Source organism: Peromyscus californicus, unplaced genomic scaffold (genome assembly GCF_007827085.1).
Source record: "Peromyscus californicus insignis strain IS unplaced genomic scaffold, ASM782708v3 Scaffold_5__1_contigs__length_169319896, whole genome shotgun sequence".
Taxonomy (NCBI): Eukaryota; Metazoa; Chordata; class Mammalia; order Rodentia; family Cricetidae; genus Peromyscus; species Peromyscus californicus.
In genome coordinates this window covers 64,434,153-64,458,982 of record NW_026294573.1, presented here as the reverse complement: position 1 = coordinate 64,458,982, position 24,830 = coordinate 64,434,153, and the positions used below count along the sequence as shown (strand labels likewise).

General features: G+C 40.4%; 1 protein-coding gene across 3 annotated transcripts in view; it reads left to right on the top strand.

The window, feature by feature from the left end:
- Positions 1 to 24,830, top strand: part of Dennd4c (DENN domain containing 4C) — a 99,468-nt gene that overhangs the window by 58,302 nt on the left and 16,336 nt on the right. For 2 of the 3 annotated variants that reach the window (XM_052715470.1, XM_052715472.1), the window contains 10 exons: positions 817 to 1,023; positions 4,043 to 4,171; positions 5,400 to 5,544; positions 5,790 to 5,936; positions 10,777 to 10,896; positions 12,396 to 12,542; positions 15,639 to 16,798; positions 18,943 to 19,120; positions 19,925 to 20,034; positions 20,313 to 20,488. In XM_052715470.1, coding sequence (XP_052571430.1) covers positions 817 to 1,023; positions 4,043 to 4,171; positions 5,400 to 5,544; positions 5,790 to 5,936; positions 10,777 to 10,896; positions 12,396 to 12,542; positions 15,639 to 16,798; positions 18,943 to 19,120; positions 19,925 to 20,034; positions 20,313 to 20,488 — 2,519 coding nt within the window. The remainder of the gene's footprint in view (positions 1 to 816; positions 1,024 to 4,042; positions 4,172 to 5,399; positions 5,545 to 5,789; positions 5,937 to 10,776; positions 10,897 to 12,395; positions 12,543 to 15,638; positions 16,799 to 18,942; positions 19,121 to 19,924; positions 20,035 to 20,312; positions 20,489 to 24,830) is intronic. The other variant, XM_052715471.1, reaches the window with a different exon arrangement.

The window sequence follows — 24,830 nt, the reverse complement described above, 5'->3', positions numbered from 1 at the left end:
TGGGAGAGCCTGCCAAAAAGAAAAGAAAAGAAAAACAGGGTGGATAATGAGGAGTGACACCTGAGTGGACCTTGGCCTCCACATGCACATGCACACATATAATAGGAACATGTATCCCCCCAAAAAAATCCTTACTTGATGTTTACATACTGAGGAATTGTGGTAGGGAAATAGTAAATCTTTTTTTTTCTTTCTTTCTTTTTTTTTTCTGCAATGTGTTATAAAAACATTGGATTCCTAAAAATAAATTGTATTGAATAACAGTAAAGGCATTCTAGACACTTCTGTTGGCATTTGGGATGTGATGGCACACAGCGAGCACTCAGAAACACCTTGGAATCTTTACACACCTGATTTTGAATTACTCTTTGGCCATGGTATACTCAGACATTTTACCATTGTCATAGTTTACATGTTTCTGACATTCACTTAATACAACTCCATTTGGGGTTATGACCCACAGTTTAAGACGCTGGGCTATAAACCAAAGTTCATGGAATCATGTGGCACAGAATTAAAACTATAAAATGCTTCATTTTTAAAGTGTAAGTTTACATTAAGAATTTCCCTTTTGCTAGGCGGTGGTGGCACACGCCTTTAATCCCAGCATTCAGGAGGCAGAGGCAGGTGGATCTCTGTGAGTTTGAGGCCAAGGCCAGCCTGGGCTACAGAACGAGTAACAGGACAGGCTCCAAAGCTACACAGAGAAACTCTGTCTCGGAAAAAAAAAGAAAAAGGAATTTCCCTCTTTTTTTTTTTCTTCTTCACTCACTATAATGGGTTATAATGAATACAGTGATGTTTATTTCTTTATAGGAGATAAAAACAGCTCATAAGTTGGCGAAGAAATGTTATATGAATCCACCACAATGGGCCAAGTGTCTCTTCAGTCATTGTTACAGCTTGTGGTTTATCTGTCTCCCAGCGTATGTTAGAGTTTCTCACCCCAAGGTCAGAGCGCTCCAACAGGCATATGATGTACTTATTAAAATGAGGAAGACAGATGTGGATCCACTAGATGAGGTAAGTACAAGACACATATTGTTACCTTCTTTTTTTTTCCCCAATGTGGTAGATGAATTCAGGGCCTTGCTTGTGCTTGGCAAGTGAGCTTATATCCCTAGCCCATGCTGATACATGTTGTTTTATAATTTTAAGTGTTTGGGTCTTGTCAGTTATGGTGATGCACAATTACAATTCTAGCACCTTCGAGGCAAGAGATTGTCCCAGCTTTCAGGCTGGCATACCCTGGGCTACAGAGCAACACCCATTCCTAAAAATAAAAAATGAAAAGGAAGGTAGGAAGGCTAGTTGGTTTAGCTCTCAGTCAGCCGGGCGTGGTAGCACACACTTTTAATCTCAGCACTTGGAAGGCAGAGGCAGAGGCAGAGGCAGATGGATCTCTATGAGTTCAAGACCAGCCTGGTCTACAGAGTGAATTCCCCAACAGCCAGGGCTACACAAAGAAACCCTATCTCAAAAAAACAAAAAATTAGCTCTTAGTCATTTTAAAGCATGCTCAATCATTTTCATGAAGAGTTATGGTAAAACTATCATTCTATTTCATGCTGCTGATATATATTGTTTGTTCAAAATATTTATTAAAAGTTACTGCTTTGGCCAGGTGTGGAAATGTACACATCTTTAGTCCCAGCACTTGGCCAGCCTGATCCACATAAGTTCAAAGTCAGCCAAAGCTACATAGTGAGACCCTGTTTAAAATAAATAAATAAACCCACAACAACAAAATTACTGCCTTGCCTGGGAGTGGTGGTGCATCTGTCTCAGCATTTGGGAGACTGAGGCAAGACGGGGGTCACTGTTTTAAGACCAGCCTGGGTTACTTTGTGAGATGCTATCTCATATTAAAACAATGAAAAACTGTCACTTTGCAATGAAGCAAGATGTCCTTTCTTAGGTCACATTATTTGTTCTTACACAGAATGTAATAGTGATTTCATTTTGTTCTTAATATAACTTCATTAGGAAACAGAGGTAAAAGACTTGCAAGTGGTTCTTGGTACATGGTTCTCAGTAGGTAAATCATGTAAACTCTTTCAGATTATTCATCTGAAACTAGTGCTTCATTTTTCAACATTGGCACTGTCGACTTACGATGAACAAAATTATTGGTGGTGGTGGTGTATGTGTGTATCCTGTACATAACAGGATGTTTAGCAGTGTTGCTGGCTCCCACCCACTAGAGGCCAATAATAATCCTTCTCTCCCCTTCCTCGGTTATGACAGTCATTGCCCCTGGAAAACTTTTTATATAGAGAATAATAACACTTCTTCATAAGGTTGACTTAAGTCAGTTGATAGATCATTCCTGGCTTATAGTCAGCATTCAGTAAATGATGTGCTGGATGTTATTATATATTCTTTCTCCTTCCAGCCTTAGATCCACCTTAAGAGGTATTTCTATCATCTAGCTGGAACTTGGAGAAACTGAGGCACTTACTTAGCTTTTCTCTCTGTTTTCCTCTTTGAAAGTTTTTTTTTTTATTGTTTTTTTTTTTTTTCCTTTGTTTGTTTTGTTTGAGACAGTTTTTTTTTTTGTGTAGCTCTGGCTTTCCTGGAACTCACTCTGTAGCCCTGGCCTCAGACTTACAGAGATCAATCTGCCTCTGCCTCTTGAGTGTTGGGCTTGAAGGCATGCGCCACCACCGCCTGGCCTTTTTTTTTTTTTTTCTTTTGAAGATAGTGTTTCACCATGTGACCCCGATGGGCATGGAGCTCATTATGTAGACCAGGCTAACCTTGAACTCAGAGATCTGCCTGCCTCAGTCCCTGCCTCCAGAGTGCTAGGACTAAAGAAAGGTGTGCCTTCTTTCATTTCCTCTTTTGTTTCTCTCTTTTTTTTTTTTTTTTTTTTGGTTGTTGTTGTTGTTTTGGTGGTACCCCTAGGGATTGAACCTGTAGTCTTACACAAGCTGGCCAATGGCTCAGTTACTGAAATACCTTGCTGTGCATACTCTGTCAATCTTTTTACATTAGTTTACAAATCCCATCTGTTAAACAGACATCCTGAAGCTACTGTTCCTTTAGCATAGCATGTAAAGCATACTGATTGGGGCAAAAGATATTTTAACCCTATGTTTGTTTTTAGAAATAAATTCTTTTTCATATTATGGAGAACAGTAGTCATTTTCCTTATATAGATTTATTTTCTCAAATGTACAGGCCCACAGAGATTTGCTAGTGAGATCTGAGCTTGCTTTACCCAGCAGGGCTGCATAAGGGGATGATTTGACCACAGATGTGGTTACCAGGTGTGTGGAAGGGTCTGCACTTAGCTGTGCGATATACTTTGATCGGGAGGTGGGGTGGGGGGGGTGTCTTTTGCCCCACCCCTTCCTTGGCATTGTTATAAAAAGCCCTTTTGAAGAGACAGAAGGGGCCGGTGGATTTTGATCCAGGTCCTCCCGAAGCTATCCTGTGTTTCTGTCTGTCTCATCTCCATTATCTTTCTATCTATAAATTCCTTATTCCTCTCTCCTCCTCATAGGAATCCTGTAAAATGTGGGAGTTGGCCTCCCATACTCAAACAGATGAAATGTGCCTGGAATAGTTAATACTGTTGATTATTATCTGTTAGGTTGAATAGGGTTTGCTGTTGTATTTTTTTTTTTAAGATTTATTATGTATACAGCATTCTGCCTGCATGTGTCCCTGCAGGCCAGAAGAGGGCACCAGATCTCATTACAGGTGGTTGTGAGCCACCATGTGGTTGCTGGGAACTGAACTCATGACCTTTGGAAGAGCAGTCAGTGCTCTTAACCACTGAGCCATCTCTCCAGCCCCGTTGTATTTTATCTATGTATTTATTTGTTGTTTATTTGTTTTGTGAGGCAAGAGTCTTTTGTAACCCAGGCTGTCATAGAAGTCATTCTGTATGGGAGAATGGCCTTGAACATCTGATCCTCCTGCCTCTGCCTCCCACATAACTACCACACCTGGTTACGTAGAGTCTTTAAAATCTCTATAAGTCACAAGTAAACTAATGTGCTCAAGACTATTGCTTTGTTGTTCCTCTTGTTAGGTGTGCTATCGAGTAGTAATGCAGCTTTGCGGACTTTGGGTTCATCCTGTCTTAGCAGTGAGAGTCTTATTCGAAATGAAAACTGCTAGAATAAAACCAAATGCTATTACTTACGGCTACTATAATAAGGTAAGTTGGATTAACGTTAGGCAGGGCAGTATATTTTAAAGTTTTTTATTATTATTTGTTAAACTTTAGTTAAGAAGTTATTCTCTGATCTCCATTGACAGAGATTGTATAAATAATATACATGTTTTGAAATATGTATATACTTTGGAATGGCTCCTTCAAGCTAATTAACATTTATATTACCTCATTTACTAATTTTTGTGGTGAGAACACTTAAAATCTACTCTTATCAATTCTCAATGGATACGTTGTTATTAACTGTAGTTGCCATGTTGACATAGGTTCTTAAATCTCTCCCTCCTGTCTAACTGTACCCACATCTCTTTACTGCTCCCCACCCCTATCCCATCTGCATTACTACTTCTGAGTTCACCTCATGAACTCCATTCCATGGGAAAGGCAAGGTCCTATAACTATCTGTTTCACCTAACATAATGTCCTCGGTTCCCCCAGGTTATTGTGACAAGGTTTTGGTGGTTTTTTATGTATTTATTTTAAGCTTAGTGTTTTATTGTGTATATATGTCACATTCTCTTTATCCATTCCTGGACATTTAGGTTGGTTCCTTTTCTTGGCTACAGTGAACTTGGAAGTACAGATGCCTATGTGAAATACTGATTTCACTTCCCATGGATATGTATTCAGTAGTTTTTAGCTTTTAAGGGACTTTCATATTGCTTTCCACTATGGGTTTACTAATTGAAATTCCCACCAATGGTGCAAAGTTCTCTTTCCTCCACATATTTGTTAACATACATCATTTTTTCTTTTTCTTATTTTTTTATTTTTAATTTATTTTAATTTTTTAAAAATTAATTTGTGGGTTGGAGAGATGGCTCAGCAGTTAAAAGCACTGCCTGTTCTCGAAGAGGACCCGTGTTCAATCCCCAGCACCTACATGGTTAAACTCATCTTTAACTCACAACCTGCTTTAACTCCAGTCCCAGGAGATTTAACACCCTCTTCTGTCTTCTGTGGGCACCAGGCATGCACACAGTGCACAGACATATAATATAGGAAGATGAGACACCCATAAATGTTAAATAAATAAATAAAATTTAAAAAAAATAATTTGTGTGGTGGTCAAAAACAACTTTTCGTTCTTTCCTCCAACTTAGGGTTCTGGGGTATCAGGCATGTACACAGAACATGCTTGTTTCTCAATGAGGCAGCTCACTAGCCCTAAATAACTTTTTTTTTTGTTTTTTAACTTTTCTTTTACCTTTAGGTAGTTTTGGAGAGCCCATGGCCCAGCAGTACTCGCAGTGGTATTTTCTTATGGACGAAAGTACGGAATGTCATACATGGTTTGGCCCAATTTAGGCAGCCACTTAAAAAGACTGGGCAAAAATCACAGGTCTTTTCAATATCAGGTAATACATGTGATTGGAAAGATATTTTTAACTATAGGTTTATAGACATGAAGTTTTAATTTTATGAAGTAGAGAGCTTAATTCTGTTTGACATTTTCATTTATAACTAAAGATAGATTTCCTTAAGTTTTTGTCACAGAAATCTGCAAATGGTTGTATAATTATAAATTAACTGTGGGCCATTCATGTTTAGTTTTAGAACTATCAGTGCATGAATTATTGAACTACATTGTCCTTATCTTTAGCTCCTCAGAATGCTGCAGGTGGAAGTGATGGGGACTCAGTGAGCCATGGTAGTGTGGATAGTTCTAACGATGCTAACAGTGGGGAGCACACAGTCTTCGTCAAAGACTTAATCAGCCTTGATTCCACTGATAATCACTCTAGCACAGGTACTAAAATCTGTATTTACTAACCTTTCTTTACTACCATGTAAATGTTTCTTCTTCTAAAAAAAAACCCCAAAACCTACATTTCTTGACTTTTCCTAAAGGGAATGCTTTGAAAGTAGTATATATCACCGAGAGGGTTACACCTCTGCACTTACTTCCTAGAGTGTGAAACTGACTTTGGGGTGCAGTGTACAGTGTGCTAGCATGGTATGTTTATATTTGTTCATCTTAAATTTATGAAAGTATCTGAGACAGTTGACAGGGATCACAACCTAGTGAACTTGAACATTACTGACACAATTTATAAATCCTTTTTTAATTAAGTTGAAAATTTAACTTATAATTTTGAAATCATGGATACCTGAAAAGGGAAGAAAATAAGTCATTTAGGACTTCTAATTGTAGAAGCTGCTTACATGTGTGTAGGCTCAGGCCCAGCCTCTGTCTTGAAGTCAGAGTAACTGTACTGAGAGCCCACTGGGCAGGCATGCGTGCGTGCAGCGTGCATGCGTGCTGCACATCCCCTTGTGCGTGTTGTCTGGTTGCTGGTACCCAAGCCTCCGTTACAGAACTCCAGTCTAGTGCCTGTGCTTCCTCTGATGACCTTGTCTCGATGACTGAAGTCTCCTTTTCTCTGCTCTTTGTTGCTCTGCTCTTTGCTCTGTGCTGTTTCTTGGTGCTGCATTTGTCCGGGGCTGTCAAGGTGTGGGGCAAACAGACTTTTGTGAACTGAAGCTGTGGATACACGTGTGCTTTAATTCTACCCTTGAATGTTAACTCCTTCAGGTAATTTCCCATTTATTAGGTTCAAGTTTGCTGACATTCAAGGGTGGGGGAAAGATACTTGATTGTGTTTTAAGTATTATATTTTAAGGGTCAATTTTCAATTTCTTGGCTTTTCTCTAGACAGGGTAACCATATATAGGCTTTCAAAAATCTCTGTGTGACAATTTATAACCAGTTTATAAACATTTATTATTTTACTTGGAAATATGTTTTGCTGTAATGATAATTGTAAGATTTGTTTGCAGTATCGTTACATGAAATGGTATCACGGGTATGAAAAATCCATTGTTCAGTTGTTAAGGCACTTACTACTTTCAAGAAATCTGCTTAGCTTTTGTGCCTGAACTGCCTTGCTCCAATTACAGAGTGTCTGTAAACCACTGAAGACAACACGAGTCTGAGGTTGCCATCTTGTTAGTAATTAGCCTTTCAACCCTGTTTGCAACTTAGCAAGACACTTTTGTGGGACTTTCCTTTTAAGATTTTGTTTATATTTTATGTGCATGCATGTTTGCGTACGTGTTATGTGTATACACTGTGTGCGTTCCTGGTGTCTTGAAGAAGCCAGAAGAGAGTCTGGAGGGTCCTCTGCAAGAGCAGATCCTCTCTCCTGCCCATCTCCCCCTGGGACTTTTGTTTTCAGGCTCCCTTGTTTTTGTTTCCTCTGTTATTTTTTTCATTTTGGTATTTTATTGCATATTATTTGGACAAAGTAATGTTTCTCATATTTTCATATGAATATATAGTTGTTTTAAAATTAGCTTTATTCATAAAAAAGGCTAAGAATGTAATTTTGATATAAAAGTTTATGAGGAATACTGCTAATAAGAGATACATCCTCATCTTCCTTAATTCAGGTTTTTAAAACTTATAAAGGCAATTTAATCTTTTACTGAAAACAGAAACAAAAAACAGTATCCTAGTATTTGGTGTGACAATTACAGTAGTTAGGATGGCACTTTTGAGACATTTTCATACATTTTCAGCTTCGTTGTTTTAACTTTGTGTGTGTAGGTGTTTTCTGCATATTTGTGCATCATGTGTATGCCTGTGCCTTCAGAGACGAAAAGAGGGCATCCAGTTCCCTGAGACTGGATGGTTATGAGTGGCCTTGTGGGTGCTGGGAATTGAATCTGGGTCCTCTGGATGAACAGCAATGCTCTTTACTGCCAAGCTGTCTCTCTCGACCCCTCAGCTGAATTTCTGATGACTAAACAGTAGATATCAAGTTGTCAGTGACCATGTGTCCTTAACGTTTCTAGTGGAGCCAGGTGACACTTGGACTCTTCAGCCTGCTGCTGATTGTGCTCATGGCAAAGCATCATCTTACAGAATCTTTCCACTTTCTACCCAGACAGAGGCACTTAGCTTCTCAGGGACTCCTGGTTTAACTCTTTCCTAGTCCGTTCAATTCATGACACCATATTTCAACAACAGACTTTCTGAAGAAGCCAACCAAAAACCATTATTTATTTGGTTGTTTGGGCCGGGGTGGTATGGGGATGGGGTGAGGGATAGGCAGTGTGCCATCACACTAGTGTGGAGGAGAGGACAACTTGTGTGAGTTGACTCTCTCCTTCCACCATGTGAGTCCCAGGGTTATCAGGCTTGGAATCATGAGCCATTACCTGCTGAGCTTCTTTGTCACCTCTGAAGTTAGTGATTCTAAATAGTAGTGATTAAGGACTCCAATACCTCAGTCACCTTTTACCTGACACGTAGTTCCTCAGTATTTCTGACGGTCTCACTATGTAGCTCTGGCTGGTCTGGAACTCATCGAGATCTACCTGCTGCCCCCTAGTGCTGGGATTAAAGGTGTGCTCCACCACACCAGGCTGATGAGCATTTCTTTGCTATGACTTTAACCTTGTTGGAAGATTCATCTTGTTTTGTAGAATGTTCTTTTGTTGGTGTTTTATATTTCCTTTCAGTTAGTTTAGGTTTACGTATCCATTAGTGTACTGCAGATGTGATGTATCCTTCCCAGATGGTTATGTGCCTATCTGCCCTTCATAAATAGTGCTAATTTTAGTCACTTGATATCAGTGTGGTCTGGTCTGTCTGTGTGTAAATACCTTACCTCATTTAGATCATAAGCTATCTTTAGGGCCTGGGGAAGCTATGAGACCACATAGTAATATCCCATTTTTTATCACACTTATTAAAATTAGCATCCATTGATGATGCTTGCCTGAATCAGTCTTTACTATGGGGATTACAACGTGGTGATCTCACTATTTACTGTATTTAGAAGATGGCATTCTAATATATTCAGGAAGGTCTTTTCTATTTTTTTCTTATTATCAGTGTGGATTTATGGATTGTTGTATTGCCCATTCTCAGATTACCTCGGTGTTGGCCCAGTGTGTGTTCCTTTAAACTTAGTTATTATGCCTCTTAGATGTGGGGCTATGGTTCTTTCTGAGGCAACAAACCCCCTACCTACCCTCCCTGAGCTCAGCAATCATTCTTTTTTTCCCCCCAACAACCCCAAGTCCTGCTCAATGGAGACTAGATTAGAAGTCCAAGTCTGGGTCTCAGTGTGCTCACTGCTACACCAGGGTGTTGTAGCACGGCTTTTAGACTTTTCAACAAACAGGACTGGAAATATTACATACAGTGTTGTAGAAATACCTCCAGTTCCAAGTCAACCCCACAGGATTCTTTTTTTTTTTTTAAACCTTTCTTTGGTTGTTTTTTCTTTTTTAACTGGGGGCAGTGGTGGAGTGCTAGCATACACACATAAAACCTCCTATGTTCTCCCATGGTGAAAACCTTGTCCCCTGATACCATTCCATTTAGTTGTTTGCTCAGTCCTACAGTATGCAGAAACAGCTTCAAGGGTGGGGGAGGGTTTGGGGCGACTGTGATAAAAATGCATTGTTCACAAGTATGAAATTGTCAAAGAATAGATTTTAAAGTGTTTGGTTTTTCAAAGTCATTACACACACACACACACACACACACACACACACACACACACACACACCCATAGGAAACAAACCTACTCAGCTTTTCCAGATTTGACTCTTACTTCCATACTTTGAATGTGGATGGACTCCAAGTAAAGTATTTAAAGGCTAAACTTGGAGTTAGCAATGATGACACACACTTGTAGGCCAGTTGGGGCAGGAGGATCAGGAGTTCAAGGCAAGGCTCAGCTACATACCGGATTTGAGGCTAACACGGGCTATAGGAGACACTGTCTCAAAAGAAACAAAATTCAATACAGGGAATGGCAAGATGGCTCACTAGGTAAAGAGATACCTGCTGCTAAGTTTTATGACCAGAGTTCAGTCTTTGGGACCATATGGTAGAAAGAATCATTGTCCCGATCCCCACATATGCACCAGCCCCAACACAAGTAAAATAAATGTAATTTTAAAACGTTCAGTTCAAAAGGTAGGTAGATTATCCTTCTCTTGACCCATATAGTATGTTTATATTGTTTCATGAATAGTATTAGCTGGCTATCTGTTTCTGCTTGCATCAATTTTAGAGATCTCCCCCAATTTTGTTGATTTAACTTTTTGAATATGTAGAAATGTAATAAAAATAAAATCAACACAGTAAACCATACTTTAGGAAGTTTTCTCTTTTTTTTTTTTTTAAGTCTGTTTTCCTCCACCCTTTATAGGTAAACCATTTTTATTGTTTTCTTACAGTAAAAATTGTATTGCCCTTCCTATATTTCTTTTGCAAAAGTGGCAGGTATGTGTTTCAGTCCCTTTTTGTTCTTACCAAAAAAAAAAAAATAAAGAAGACAATATGCTATAGACCCTCTTCATAAGACATTCAGAATGCTTTGTCTAGATTGCTTTTAATTTCTAGGTGAGGAAATGAAGATTGAGTGTTTTCAACTTAGAGCTGTCTTCAGTCTGTTCTGCTCTCCTCATCTTCACTTATCCCTGGTTTTGAAATGTGTCTTGTGAGAGTTATTTTTTATTTTATTTATTTGTTGTTGAGTTTAATTGTATAGCTTTGTAGCATTTTATGTTTATTACCTGTATTTTAAACATAAGAAAGTATTTACAGGCACGCATCTTTTAAACAGGCGGTCAGTCTGACCAAGGCTATGGGTCCAAGGATGAGTTAGTAAAGGAGGATGCAGAAGTTCATGCACCTGAGGAGCCTGTGCCACAAGAACTGACTGCCACGGAGCTGCACATTGAAGGCGAGTGCTGATGTTTGTGAGCTTTGTGTAGGAGCATGCTCAGATTGCTTTATCTTACATAGTTATTTCAGCAATAATTCTTAGGACTTCAAGACTTTTCTTAATAAGATAGGTTTTGATAGGCTCTAAGGTTTGAATTTTAGCAGACTTTAGAAAGTTTGTAGATCATCCTTTATTTTGCAAAAGAAGTGTCGCCCGGTGGTGGTGGTGGTGGTGGTGGTGGCGGCGGCGGCGGCGGCTGCACACCTTTAATCCCAGCACTTTGGAGGCCGAAGTAGGCGGATCTCTGTGAGTTCAACACCATCCTGGTCTAGAGAGCAAGATCCAGGACAGGCACCAAAGCTACACAGAGAAACCCTTTCTCAAAAAAAACAACAAAAAAAAAGTGTCGTCCGTTGGATAATTTTTTGACAAAACTAGGACTAAATTTTGTCTTAAACTCCTCCTGTTCCTCCTGCTTCTGTCTTCAGAGTGTTGGGACAACAGGCATATGCCAGTCACTATGCCCAGCAAGCAAGAAGACTAAACTTCTGCCGTTTCAAAACTGGTACTTCCTATTCTTTTCCCTTCCCAACTCTGGACCTGAGAGTTATTCCCAGGGTCTTAGAATGCCAATACTGTGCATCCGCAGGCCAGGCTCCTTTGATCCCAGCCCCTCCCACCCGTACCTCAAGACAGGGTTTCTCTGTGTAGCCCTGGCTGTCCTGGAACTCACTCTGTAGCCCAGGCTGGCCTTGGACTCACAGAGATCCACCTGCCTCTACCTCCAAGTGCTGGGTTTAAAGGTGTGTGTCACCACAACTGGCTATAGTACTTACTTTGTGCTCCAGAATTATAAATAAACTACTTGATAATGGAAGAAATAGAAGTCAAAGCCAAGGACTTAATTGTTTTACTGAGAAATGCTCAAGTCCTGATTGAGTGCTAGAGTAAAACACTGTGTCAGTCAGTACGTATTTATGGCATAAAGTAAGCCAGATACAGTAAGTTGTAATCTGACATTTCTCCCCCACCTGCCTGTTCCCAAATGCCTGGCAGCCACTTCCCAAATAATTGATTCGGAGGCTTAATATTACTTATAAATTCTTGGCTGATAGCTCAGGCTTGTTCCTAGCAAATTCTTACACTTTAATTAACCTATTTCTATTTATGCTTTGCCATGTGCCTTATGGCTTATTACATCATTTTCTACATGTCCTGCTTGCCCTGGTGACTGGCTTGTGTCTCTCTAGACTCTACCCTCCTCCTTCCTATCATTCTTAGTTTGGCTTTCCCAAACTAACTTCCTGCCTAGCTACCAGCCTGTCAGCTTTTTATTAAGCAATGAAATTAATACATATTCATAGTATAGAAAAGGATTGTTTGACAGCAGTAAATCAGTGAAGAATAGTGATGTACTTGTCCCTACTTGAAGAAAGACTGCATCCATGTGTAAAAATCTCTGGTTTCTGATCATTATTGTCAAAACTAGGAATGGTAACATCCAATTTTTTTTTCAGAGGTGTGTGATGTGTCTGCCATTGCCTCAAAACAATCGCAACCTAGTCCAGAACCTCAGAGTCCTACTGAAGCTCCTGCATGGGGCAGCAGTATTGTGAAAGTTCCATCTGGGTTCTTTGACACCAACAACAGGACAAGTAGTACTAGTAAGTAGAAAGTGACCTCCACCCACTTTGGAGACAGAGTCTCACCTTGTATCAAGCTGACCTTGACCTTGGCATTCTCTCCACCATGCCCAGTTAGAGTGTCTTTAATGATATTAGTTCTGCTTGCTTATTATGATGGATACACTAGGAAGCCATGAATGAGCCTGCATTCCAGGACATACAGTGCCAACATGGTGAGACCCTGTCTTGAAACACCTTCCCCCCACCAAAGAAAAAAATATGAACAACCAGTTGTGGTGGTGCACACTTTTAACACCAACACCTAGGAGGTAGAGGTAGGTGTATTTCTGAGTTCAAGGCCAGCCAGGACTGTACAGTAAGACCCTGATGCTCCACCCTCCACTCTCCACCCCTAAAGGGCAGGTAAAGGTGCTTGCTGCCATGCTTACAACTTCAGTTCCATTTTCTGCATCCATGTGGTGGAAGGAGAGAAATGGCTCCTATGGGCTGTCATCTGATCCTGCATGTGCACTGTGTGCACTGTGGCTGGTGCATTTGAATGCACACACAAGCTCCCATGGACCCACTCAAATAAAATAAGTTCAAAAACAAGAAAATGGGATTTGAATGAGTGGTATTTAGTTGAGTAGATATGAAAGAATACTGTACACCTTGGCAGCTTTTATGTAACAGCAGAAATGCCTTTTGGTAGATTTCTGTCTCCCAGTTACTAAGTTACAGGAGTACACCGCCATGTCCAGCAACTACAGTTCTGGAGGTTGGAAAGACTGGAGTGCCACATGATGAGTTTGACTGGGGGTCATTTTAGATTGCAGATTGCCTACTTCATGTGTCCTTGTGTTGTAAGGACCTGGGTGTGTAGAGCATGTTTGTAATCCCAGAACTTGGGAGACAAGTAGGATGAGAAATCAAAGACAGGTGTCTGGATTCTCCTTTGTAAGGACCCTAATCCATTCACGAGAGAACTGCCTTTATAACCTAGTTATCTCCTGTATGCAGATTTCAGCATAAGTTTTGTTTATGTATACACTGTAGGGGGGAATTTAACAACTGTTCAGTTGGACTTAAAAGTCTTTGTTTTTCTAGGTGTTTTTTGTTGATGTGTGTGTGTGTGTGTGTGTGTCTGTGTGTGTCTGTGTGTGTGTGTCTGTGTGGTAAACTGTGTAGCTTACATTAGTCTAGAATTCCTTATGTAGCTCAGACTCACCTTGAACTCAAGATCCTCTTGCTTTGGTGTCCCCAGTGTTAAATTTTTGAACTTTATTTCATTCATTATTATTATGAGTGAGTTGAATGTGCCACGGTGCATGTGTGGAGGTTAGAGGACAACTTTGTGGGGTTGGTTCTTTCCTTCCACCATTCTGTGGGTTGTGTGGATCACACTCAGGTTGGCAGGCTTAGCTGGCAAGTCTTCTATTTTTTGGAGACAGGGCTTTGAACTTGCTGTCGATCAGAGAAAATACACTAGTACTCCTGACCCTCCTGCCTCACCTACCTGTGCACTGGGATCAAGTTGAACCTGAATGTTAAATTATAATAACATGGAGCTGGAGAGATGGCTCTGCAGTTACGAGCACTGGCTCCAGTTCCAGGGCATCCTCTTCTGACCTCCTGAGGTACCAGGTACACACAGGGTATACAGACGTACATGCCATGCATATAAAACACCTATACACATAAAATAAATTTAAATATATACATGTGAGTGTGGGTGTGTAGTATCTATATATTCACTTAACAGTTCACTTAAGAAATAGCTTTTGGTTTGGGGAATGGAAAAATTGTATGGTTAGCAAAGAGTAAAAAACCCCTGTGGCCTGGAGAGATGGCTCAGTGGTTAAGAACATTCATTGCTCTTGCGGAAGACCTGGATTCAGTTCCCAGCACCCACATGATAGTAGCTCACAACCATCCATAACTCCAATTCCAGGAGATGCAATACCCTCTTCTGGCCTTTATGGGTACTACATGTATATATTGCACTTAAATTCACTTAGGCAAAATGCTCAAAGATAAAATGAATCTAACAATTAAAAAAAAAAAGAAAGAAAAGAAAAGAAAAGAAAAAGACCACTTGCTTCCATAAAGCAATTGTTGGTTCTTCCGATTTCTGGCGTGTTTTTGTTTACCTGCTCTAATGGCTCATTCTGTTTGAGTTTCTGTTGTTTTCATAGCACTTCATATAATTAATAACTAGTAGGCATTCACATACTTGTTGAAGGGTCAAATATAAAATTCACTCAAGATTTCATCAGCCTTAGAATTTTCCTAATTTTTGTAACTTTGAAGCAGTTCTTTTACTTCGGTATAGTAATGCTTTGGCTGTAACAAATATGTAATTTCTCCATAATTACAAACTTGTTTTTGTTGTTGCTGCTGCTGTTTTTTTTCATTCAATAACTATATTTATGATATTCATTAATTACATTAATTGTATTGATTTATTCCATTCATGATATTACAAACTTATTTTGTAAAGAGTAGATCCCCGCACCGCTGTGTGTCTGTGTGTCTGTGAGTCTGTGTGTGTGTCTCTGTGTGTGTGTGTGTGTGTGTGTGTGTGTGTGTTATTAAGCCCAATTCTTTTTTTTCCTTTTTTATGCTGGGTAAGTGCTATACTACTCTGATATATCCCCAGCTTCCTGGAGAGTATTTGCTGAATTGGATATATAAAAGTTAAATTAGAAGAGATTGTTTCTTTTGGAGTCTGGTATTTAACTCAGAATATTTTTCCTAAATTGACTTTTAAAATTTAAGAATCATAGGCGTATGTTTGTTGATAAGGGTGAGCAATGCAGTCATATCCAGCATGGACTGCATGCTGTGTTTTCATAGATAATGCTTGTACATAGAGGAGGAGGGTAGATATTTAAATATTACCTATAAGAGGTAGGCTTGAATAGATTTGGGGTGTACTTTTCCTGCATATCTTTTATATAGTTTCTAGATGAAAACTGGGCATTCTAACTGCTAGACCCCATGGGAGATGCTGCTTCTATACACCTTCCGGATTCTTTGTGGCTTTGCTCTGGGCATAATCAGAACAATAATCACTTTCTTTGTTCCTTTGGAAAATACTGAGGTTTCACTTGAATCTATTCCTGCCCCCTTTAGGTAGTCCATCAAATGTGCTGTTTTCTAATCAGGCTCCAGCTGAAGATGCAGTCTTCGGTGAGATTGCTAATTTTAAGAAGAATGGTGAGAGAGGAGAAAAGAGACAGAAGCACTTCTCAGAGAGGAGCTGTAGCTTTAGTTCTGAAAGTCGAGCAGGGATGCTGCGTAAGAAGAGCAGTTTGGATCTGAATTCAAGTGAAATGGCTATCATGATGGGAGCAGATGCCAAGATCCTCACAGCAGCACTCACGTGTCCTAACACTTCTCCGCTTCATGTCTCAAGAACTCATAGCTTTGAGAATGTTAACTGCCATCCCGCTGATACTAGGACTCGAATGTTGGAAAGCACTTGGGATTCTGAGCACAGATCATCTCCTGTGTTAGAGATGTTAGAGGAAAGCCAAGAGCTCCTAGAAACTGTGGTTGATGATAATGTCGGAGAGACTACAGCAAAGGTTCCATGTGACAGTCTACAGAATGATAGTAACAATATCCAGTCCAGAGACAGGAAAGCGAGATCCCAAGATATGGTGAATAAGAGAAGTAGTTCCTATGGTATTGGGAAAGCCATTGAGAGGGAAGATGTTGAAACTGGACTAGATCCTTTGTCTCTTTTAGCCACTGAATGTGTAGAAAAAACTTCTGATTCTGAAGATAAGTTTTCTCCAGTAATTTCACGTAATCTGGCTGATGAAATTGAAAGTTACATGAACCTAAAAAGTCCTCTGGGTAGTAAATCTTCTAGTATGGAATTGCATGGAGAGGGAAACCAAGAGTCTGGCTCCGCTGCTTCATTTGCTCACCCTTTAGAAAGGAGATCGAGTCTACCTTTAGAACATGGTCCACCAGCCCAGGACAGTCCAGACATTGAGAAGAGCTCCCCTGCAGTGTCCAGGTCTAAAACCTTGACTGGGCGTTTCAAGCCACAGACTCCTTACCGCACTTACAAAGACCGGTCCACTTCTTTATCAGCATTAGTGCGTTCTTCACCAACTAGCCCTCTGGGATCTGTAGTAAATTCCTTATCCGGGCTAAAGTTGGACAATATACTATCCGGGCCCAAGATAGATGTCCTAAAATCTAGTATGAAACAAGCAGCAACAGTAGCCAGTAAGATGTGGGTGGCTGTCGCATCTGCCTACAGCTACTCAGACGACGAGGTAAGAATATACTACTGTGTAGTCTGTCTAGTACAGGAGTGCTTGTAGTACCTTAATGTATATATTTGTGTTTGTATAATCTAGAGGTTTCTGCTAATGGCATTTTTATATCTTAAAATTTTATACATGTTCTGTTTTATAAAGTGACTTAAGACAATTAATGATATGAAAATACAATGTCAGAATTGCCAGGCATGTTGGCACTCACCTATAATCTCAGTGCTTGGGAGAAAGAGGCATGAAGATTGGTAGCTCAAGGTCATCTTTGGGTATGTAGTATGTTTGAGGCCAGTCTAGACTACATGAGATCCTGTCTTAAAAAGAAAAAGTGGGAGGCTGGAGAGATGGCTCGGTGATTAAGAGCACTGGCTGCTCTTCAGAGGACCTGGGTTCAATTACTGGTACTACATGGCAGCTCACAGCTCCGTAACTTCAGTTCCAGAGGATCTTATACCATTCTCTGATTTGCACCTGTACTGTACACAAGTGGTATAGACAAAAATGGAGGAGGCAAAACACTCATGCACATTGAAGGAAAACAATTAAAAACTAAAATATATATATTAAAAATGAACAAAATAACATTAGAATCACTTTATAGCTCCATAAATAAATCTAAATTAAAACTTTTGAAAGCACTAATAGTGTTTGAAATTATAATAACATCATTGTTATATTTGCATAACATTTTACTTTCTCTTCTGGCTTTGGAGACGGGAGCATCACTGTGCAGGCCGGGCAGATATCAGGCTTATTTTCCTCCTGCCCCAGCCTCTTCAGCACTGCTCTTGATTGTGCTTACCACCCGCTTTCAGTGGGCACTTTCATCTTTACATAGCTTTTACATGTGTTACCCCTTTAATATTCATGAGATGACCCTGCAGCTTATTCCATAGATCTCGTACAGCATGATTGTCCGTAAAACATTGTTGTGAATAGGCTTAATCATTAGATTTTCTTTTTGTGAAAACGGAAATAGAAAAACTACTTATTTTACAGGGGGAAAAAAAAGTTGTAGTTTCTTTTTCTTGTGCACAGAATCGTATGATACTTGAGTATTTTAAGATAATTTAATTCCAGATTGCTAAAGCTCTAGGCTGTAACAGAGTAAAGACGTGAGGAGCCGGGCGGTGGTGGCGCACGCCTTTAATCCCAGCACTCGGGAGGCAGAGCCAGGCGGATCTCTGTGAGTTCGAGGCCAACCTGGACTACCAAGTGAGTTCCAGGACAGGCGCAAAGCTACACAGAGAAACCCTGTCTCGAAAAACCAAAAAAAAAAAAAAAAAAAAAAAAAAAAAAAAAAAAAAGACGTGAGGAAAGAAACTGGAAAAGTAAGGCTTATTGAAGGGAAGCATCTAGGAAAAGTACTAACTGAATAAAAAGTACAGGATTATGAGAACAAACTCTGTCTGTCTGTGTGCTCCGGGACCTTTGCACATGCAAGGTTAGCATGGAACCGTCAAGCTTCATTCTTAGTCTTTGTATTTGGAGAGCATTACAAGATCAGTCAACACAACACAGAATAACTTCAGATGGATGTTAACCTGCCTGACTCGGTAGAGTGCCAGCCTATCCCATAGAAGCCCTTGGTTTCTCCTCCAGTGAGTGAGTAAGAGAGAGGGGTGGGTGTGGGAAGAGAGAGAGAGAGAAAAAAAGAGAGTGAGTGTGTGGTGGAGGGTTTAGTTTAGCATTATGATAAAGAACTGAATGAACCATTTTATTTCTGGAATGTTCTCTAAAATTATTTAGAAAGGATTTTTACACGGCCATTTAGACTTCACCTCTCTGTCAGTGTAGATCCTAGTAAAGAATCAAAGCATTTGGGGTGCTAAAGCAATAGGAGACTTACTAACTAGGTAGTAGGACATAGGTCAATGATTAGTTCATCTAGCGTGCAACCCAGTCTTTTTTAAAGTAGGCCACTTTGTGAGGGGACGGTTTTTGAGCACCCCATCCAGGTAGGTCACTTTTTGAATGTCTTAGACTTTTTAAGTTTTAAGTCAGTGAGATAACTTTAAAGCTTTGAAGAAACATAGAGGTTATTTGCTTTAAGATGTGGAGTTTGATTCTGAAAGGAGTAGAGTGAATATATTTCCATTGCAGAAGATACTATTTATATATGTGGGGTTTTATTCTTTTTAAAGGAAGAAACTAATAAAGATTATAGTTTCCCTGCTGGCCTAGAAGATCATCTCCTGGGGGAGAATGTGCTGCCTAATGCCAGCGTCTCAGGGCTGGTTCCCAGTGAACTTACCCGGAGCAACACAAGCCTCGGCAGTAGCAGCAGCAGTGGAGATGCTGGGAAGCTGCAGTGTCCAACAGGTAGGGGGAGGACTGGCCCTCTCTGTTTTGGTTTCTGCTTGCTTTTACTTATTTGTGGTGCTGAAAATGAATGAAGGCCTATGCATCCTGGGCAACAGTTCTACCACTTAGCTACACTGGAACTCAGTTTTAGTTTAAATGCCCATAATCCTTCATACCCACATGCCCATTCTACTCTGATTTTATATGATATCTAAGTACTGTTACCTTGTACTGTCAACTGAATCAATTAGAGAATCTCTCCACGCTCGCGATCACTCTCGCGCTCGCTCTCATGCTCTCTCCTCTGCCTTAGGCTAAAGCCATTACAACTGAATTTTTGGAATGGGGCCTTGGAAATACGTATTTTTTAACTTGTTCTCTGGGTAAATCAGTGACTGAAAGATTTTTAAGGACCTTTTGGGATAGAATTGCAATTTCAAGACAGAGAATTTTTATATCTTTTATTAAAAACAACTGTTATCTTCTGTTTTTTTCTGATTCTCTAAGACAAAGACTCATCACTTAGCACAGGCTTGCACCCCACAATTCTCCCATTCCAAATACCAGCATTACAGATATATACCTGTAACCATCTAAGTTGTCATTAGGAAAAGTTGAGGGAATTATGTAATAAACAATTATATATTTTCTACCTAGATTTAATTAAATTTATTAATTTTATCACTGTTTATATTTATATGCGCACACAATTATATAGTGAACCGTCTGTAAATACCATATTTCATGGTATTTCCTTCCTTATTTCCAAAGCGTTGAGAACATTCTCCTACATTATATATTCTATTTCTTACTCCTCTTTAGGTGAAGTTCCATTTTCAAGAAGCATCAAAGGGCAGGACTTTGAAAAGTCAGAACATGGTTCTTCACAGAATACTAGTATGTCTAGCATCTATCAAAATTGTGCAATGGAGGTAAAGATTCTATAGTCATTGTACCTGTGGTAAAGTGACTGTAAACGTATTCTTATCTCATACTCGCACTTAATAGATTCAATGGGATCCATGTGGATAGTCATATGCATGCTTGGTATCTTTGGGACAACAGACTGGTAGTTTTGTCTATAATATAAAAGAGCAGTTAACGCCAGTTGAAACCAGTAGATTAACTAAAATCTCATTTATTTCAGTCGACTAGAACATTCAGATTCATTTCCACCACAGAGACTCTGAGTGTCCTACTTTCCCTTTAGGTTTTGATGTCAAGTTGCTCACAGTGTAGAGCTTGTGGAGCTCTGGTTTACGATGAAGAAATCATGGCTGGATGGACCGCAGATGATTCAAATTTGAATACAACCTGTCCGTTCTGTAAAAGCAACTTCTTGCCTCTTCTCAATGTAGAATTTAAAGACCTCAGAGGCTCTGCCAGGTTAGTATTGTACAAGCTCCCTCAAGAGGTAAGTGCCCTGAAGTCAGGGCTCTTCAGGCAAGGGTAAAGCATTCATAGCTGGGTCCAAACACATCTTCTTGACTCTCTGGACTGCTTTTGTTTTACTTAATGTATGATTACCAGGAGTAGATTCTTGAAATTAGACTCTGTTTATAGATGATTCAAAACTAATGTTTGGTGTTATTTCAAAACCTGAGGGGGCTTGGTTTTGAAAGTGCTTCCTGAGCTAACATGAGAACCTAAGTTTGGATTCTTAGCTCCCAGGGAAAAGCTGAGCACCCATCTGAATCCCAGCACTGGGGAGGTAGAGACAAGTAGATCCCTGAAGCTCACTGGCCAGTGAACCTCACTAAATCAGTGAGCTCCAGGTTCAGGGAAAGACACTGTGGAAAGGAAGGAAGGAAGGAAGGAGGGAGGAAGAAAGGGAGGGAGGGAGGAAGGAAAAATACACTGAAGCCAAGCATGGAAAGTGATTGAAGTAGACACAGGACATTGACCTCTAGCTTCCAGATCCTACATCTACAGTCACGTATACACATGTGCACACAGCTACACAAACACGTATGCACACAAAACTTATGCCTTGGTGACCTAAATTAAATCTTCAACACATCTTGTTGCCACTGTCCGGTACAGTGAGATGAACAAATCCTAGGTAGTAGAAATGCCACTAGAGGCTGGGCTATGGCTCACTAGTAGATCACTTGGCCTAGCATGCATAAGGCCCTGGCCTTGGAAACCTAAGAAATGAGATTAATCAGTTTGTAATCAACTGAGAGTTTGGTAAGTAATTGAGAAGTGTGCTGATCTAATCAGTAACTTAATATTTTATTTGCTTTGGTGATGTTTGCTTTGTTTTTAATTGTTGTGAATCAAACCCAGCACGTCATGCACACAATATATGCATTTTCTCTGGGCTACATTCTTAGCTCCCTTCAGGTCTGTTGTTGATGATAATGTTTGTTCAATCCCCAAGTTTAGAAGTGTTTTCTCGCCGGGCGGTGGTGGCGCACGCCTTTAATCCCAGCACTCGGGAGGCAGAGCCAGGCGGATCTCTGTGAGTTCGAGGCCAGCCTGGGCTACCAAGTGAGTCCCAGGAAAGGCGCAAAGCTACACAGAGAAACCCTGTCTCGAAAAACCAAAAAAAAAAAAAAAAAAAAAAAAAGAAGTGTTTTCTCACTACTTTTCTTATTAACTTCAAGCGTGAAGCTTGGATCATACTCCTGACATAAAATCCTCATTAGCCTGGCAAAGTCCCTCTTTTTTCTTTATTTTTTTTTTTTTTTTTTTTTTTTTTTTTTTTTTTTTTTGGTTTTTTTCGAGACAGGGTTTCTCTGTGTAGCTTTGCGCCTTTTCCTGGAACTCACTTGGTAGTCCAGGCTGGCCTCGAACTCACAGAGATCCGCCTGGCTCTGCCTCCCGAGTGCTGGGATTAAAGGCGTGCGCCACCACCGCCCGGCTTCTTTATTTTTTTATTTATTAATTATACTTATTAATATTATTATATGTGTGTGAGTACAGGTACATGTGTGCCACAGTGCACATGTAGAGGTCACAGGACAACTTACAGTAGTTGGTTGTTACCTTCTACCTTGTTGTGGCAAGGTCCTTCCTGTTTCTTCTGCTTAATTGAATACTCCAGACTGGCTGGCTCCTGAGTGATTTCTCCTACCTCCCACCTCCCATCTTGCCTTAGGAGTGGGATTACACATGTCTCTTTATGTGGGTTCCTGGAGTCAGACTCAGATTGTTTAGACTTGTATGGCTAGCACTTTTTCCCACTGAGACATCTCTGTAACTGGAAATTTTTCTGTGTTCCTCAGCTGCTCTGTCTCAAGTAAACACACAGACGCTTATATTAATTGCAAACTGTATGGTCTATGGTTTAGGCTCATTACTATTCTTACAACTTAATTCATTCCTATTCATCTGTATTTTGCCACGTAGCTTGGTGGGATTACCTGTTCTCTCACATTTTGCTTCTCCTGTCGAGCGGCTTGCACCGTCTGCTCTGACCCCATCTTTTTCTTCCCTGTATCTCTTGGATTTCCTTCCCACTTGGTTATGTTCTGTCTTGCCATAGGCCATAGCAGCTTCTTTATTAACCAATGGTAGGAACACATATTCACAGCATACAGAAAGACCATCCCACAGCACATTTCCCTGCTCCTGGGTCATGTTTTTAATCAGTTGGTTTTAATTGGTAAGTTAAGGCCATTTGCACTCAAGGTTATGTTTGAGAAGGGCTTGTTGCTCTTTCTTTTTTTTAAATTATTATTTATTTATGTATATGAGTGCTTTATCTGCATGTACAACTTTGTGCCAAAGGAGGGCATCAGATCCCACTAGAGATGGTTGTAAACCACCATGTGGTTGCTGGGAGTTGAACTCAGGACCTCTGGTAGAGCAGGCAGTGCTCTTAACCACTGAGTCATCTCTTCATCCCCGGCTTGCTGCTCTTTATGGTTGTGTTTGTTGTTCTAGTTGGCTAGTCAGTTGGTAATTGCTCCACTCCTGCTAGTGTTCAGTGCTCACTGGTTTGCTGTGTTGGACATGATTGATTCCCTCCCTGTTCTCTTCTGCTACATTCATGGACTGTGTTCTGTCCTGTATTCTTGTGTATGAAACTGTCTTCCTTCACTACCGTAAGAATTTTCTGCACTGCTGGATTGTCATGAATTGCCTTGACTTGTGTTTGTCTTATGATGCTCTCTTTTTTAAATTAATAATTAGTTTTTATGTGTATGAATGTTTTGGTTGCATGTATGCTGTGCATCTTATGTGTGCCTGGTGCCCTCCAGTGCTAGAAATGGGCATCAGATCCCCTGGAACTAGAGTTATGGTTGTTGAGCCACCATGTGGATGCTGGGAATCAAACCTGGGTCTTCGGGAAGAGCATCCAGTGCTCTTAACTTCTGAGCCAGCTCCGTCTTGAAATATTCTTACTTCTTCATGTTGTCGATGGCTTTATTGTTTGGCTGGTAGGTTTGGGGCTGGGAAAAGAACTCTTGGTTGACAAGTATTTACTTTCAAGATTTGGAATATACTATTCATGTTTTCCTGGCTTTTCAGGGTGCTGGTGACAAATCTGTTATTCTGATGTTTCTGCCTGTATATATTAACTGGTGATTTTCCTTTACAGCTTTTAGTATTGTTACTTTGCTTTGTGTTTTTTTTAAGTGTGTGTGTGTGTGTGTGTGTGTGTGTGTGTGTGTGTGTGTGTGTGTGTTGTGTGTGCTAGCATGAGAGTGAATGCAGCATCCCTTGCCAGGGACTTCAGATGTTGGCAGGGTGAATGTGGAAATTGTCACCCAGTTAAGTAAACCCTAAAACTTAAGTGATGAGTAGCTGTATTTTGGCTTCATCTCAGTAGGGCTGTTGGAGGTGGTTTTATCAGCATCCTCTCCAACATTCCTGTTGCTTGGATCCTGACCAACATCTTCCCACATACAGTGAAAGGGATCCTTCTGGGATCCTGGCCAGTGAAGACTTGGATTTAGACAGGTTGAGAGTAGTTGATCCACCGACTTTTCCTGAAAGTTCCTTGGTGTCCTTGCTGTTGTATTATGTATGCCTACTGGCCAGCTTCTGCACAAAGTATGATGCTGCTCATTCCTCAGTACTGCTGTGCTACTCAGAGTGCTGTTGCCCAAGCTAGCCTAATTCCACAGATCCGCCTGCCTCTGCCTCCCAGTGCTAGGATTACAGAGTGCTGGGATTACAGGAGTGCACTCCCACATTAACCTTTATAACCCTCAGGAAGCAGCGTATTCGGAAGAAGAAAAAAAGTCCATACTGAAGGCACTTATTTATCAGAGGAAGGGTATTATTAGAGGTGGAATTGCAGTAAGGAGGGATATAAGTACATTTAAGGTATAAACATGTGAATTAAAAAAACAAAAAACAAATACTATTGACAAGGGATATCAGGGGAAGACCTATTGTGGTTTGAATGAAAATGGCCCCCATAGGCTTAAAGGGAGTGGCACTATTAGGAGGTGTGGCTTTATTGGAGGAAGTGTGTCGCTAGGAGTGAGCTTTGAGGTTTCAGAAGCTCAAGCTAGGCCCAGTGGCTTACCCTCTTTCTGCTGCCTGCTGATCCAGATGTACAAGCCACCTCTCCAGCACCATGTCTGCTTGCATGCTACCATGCTTCCCACCAGGATGATAATAGACTAAATCTCTGAACTGTAAGCCAGCTCCAATTAAATATTTTCTTTTAGAGCTGGGCGTGGTGGAGCACGCCTTTAATTCCAGCACTTGGGAGGCAGAGGCAGGTGGATCTCTGTGAGTTCAAGGCCTGCCTGGTGTACAAGCAGAG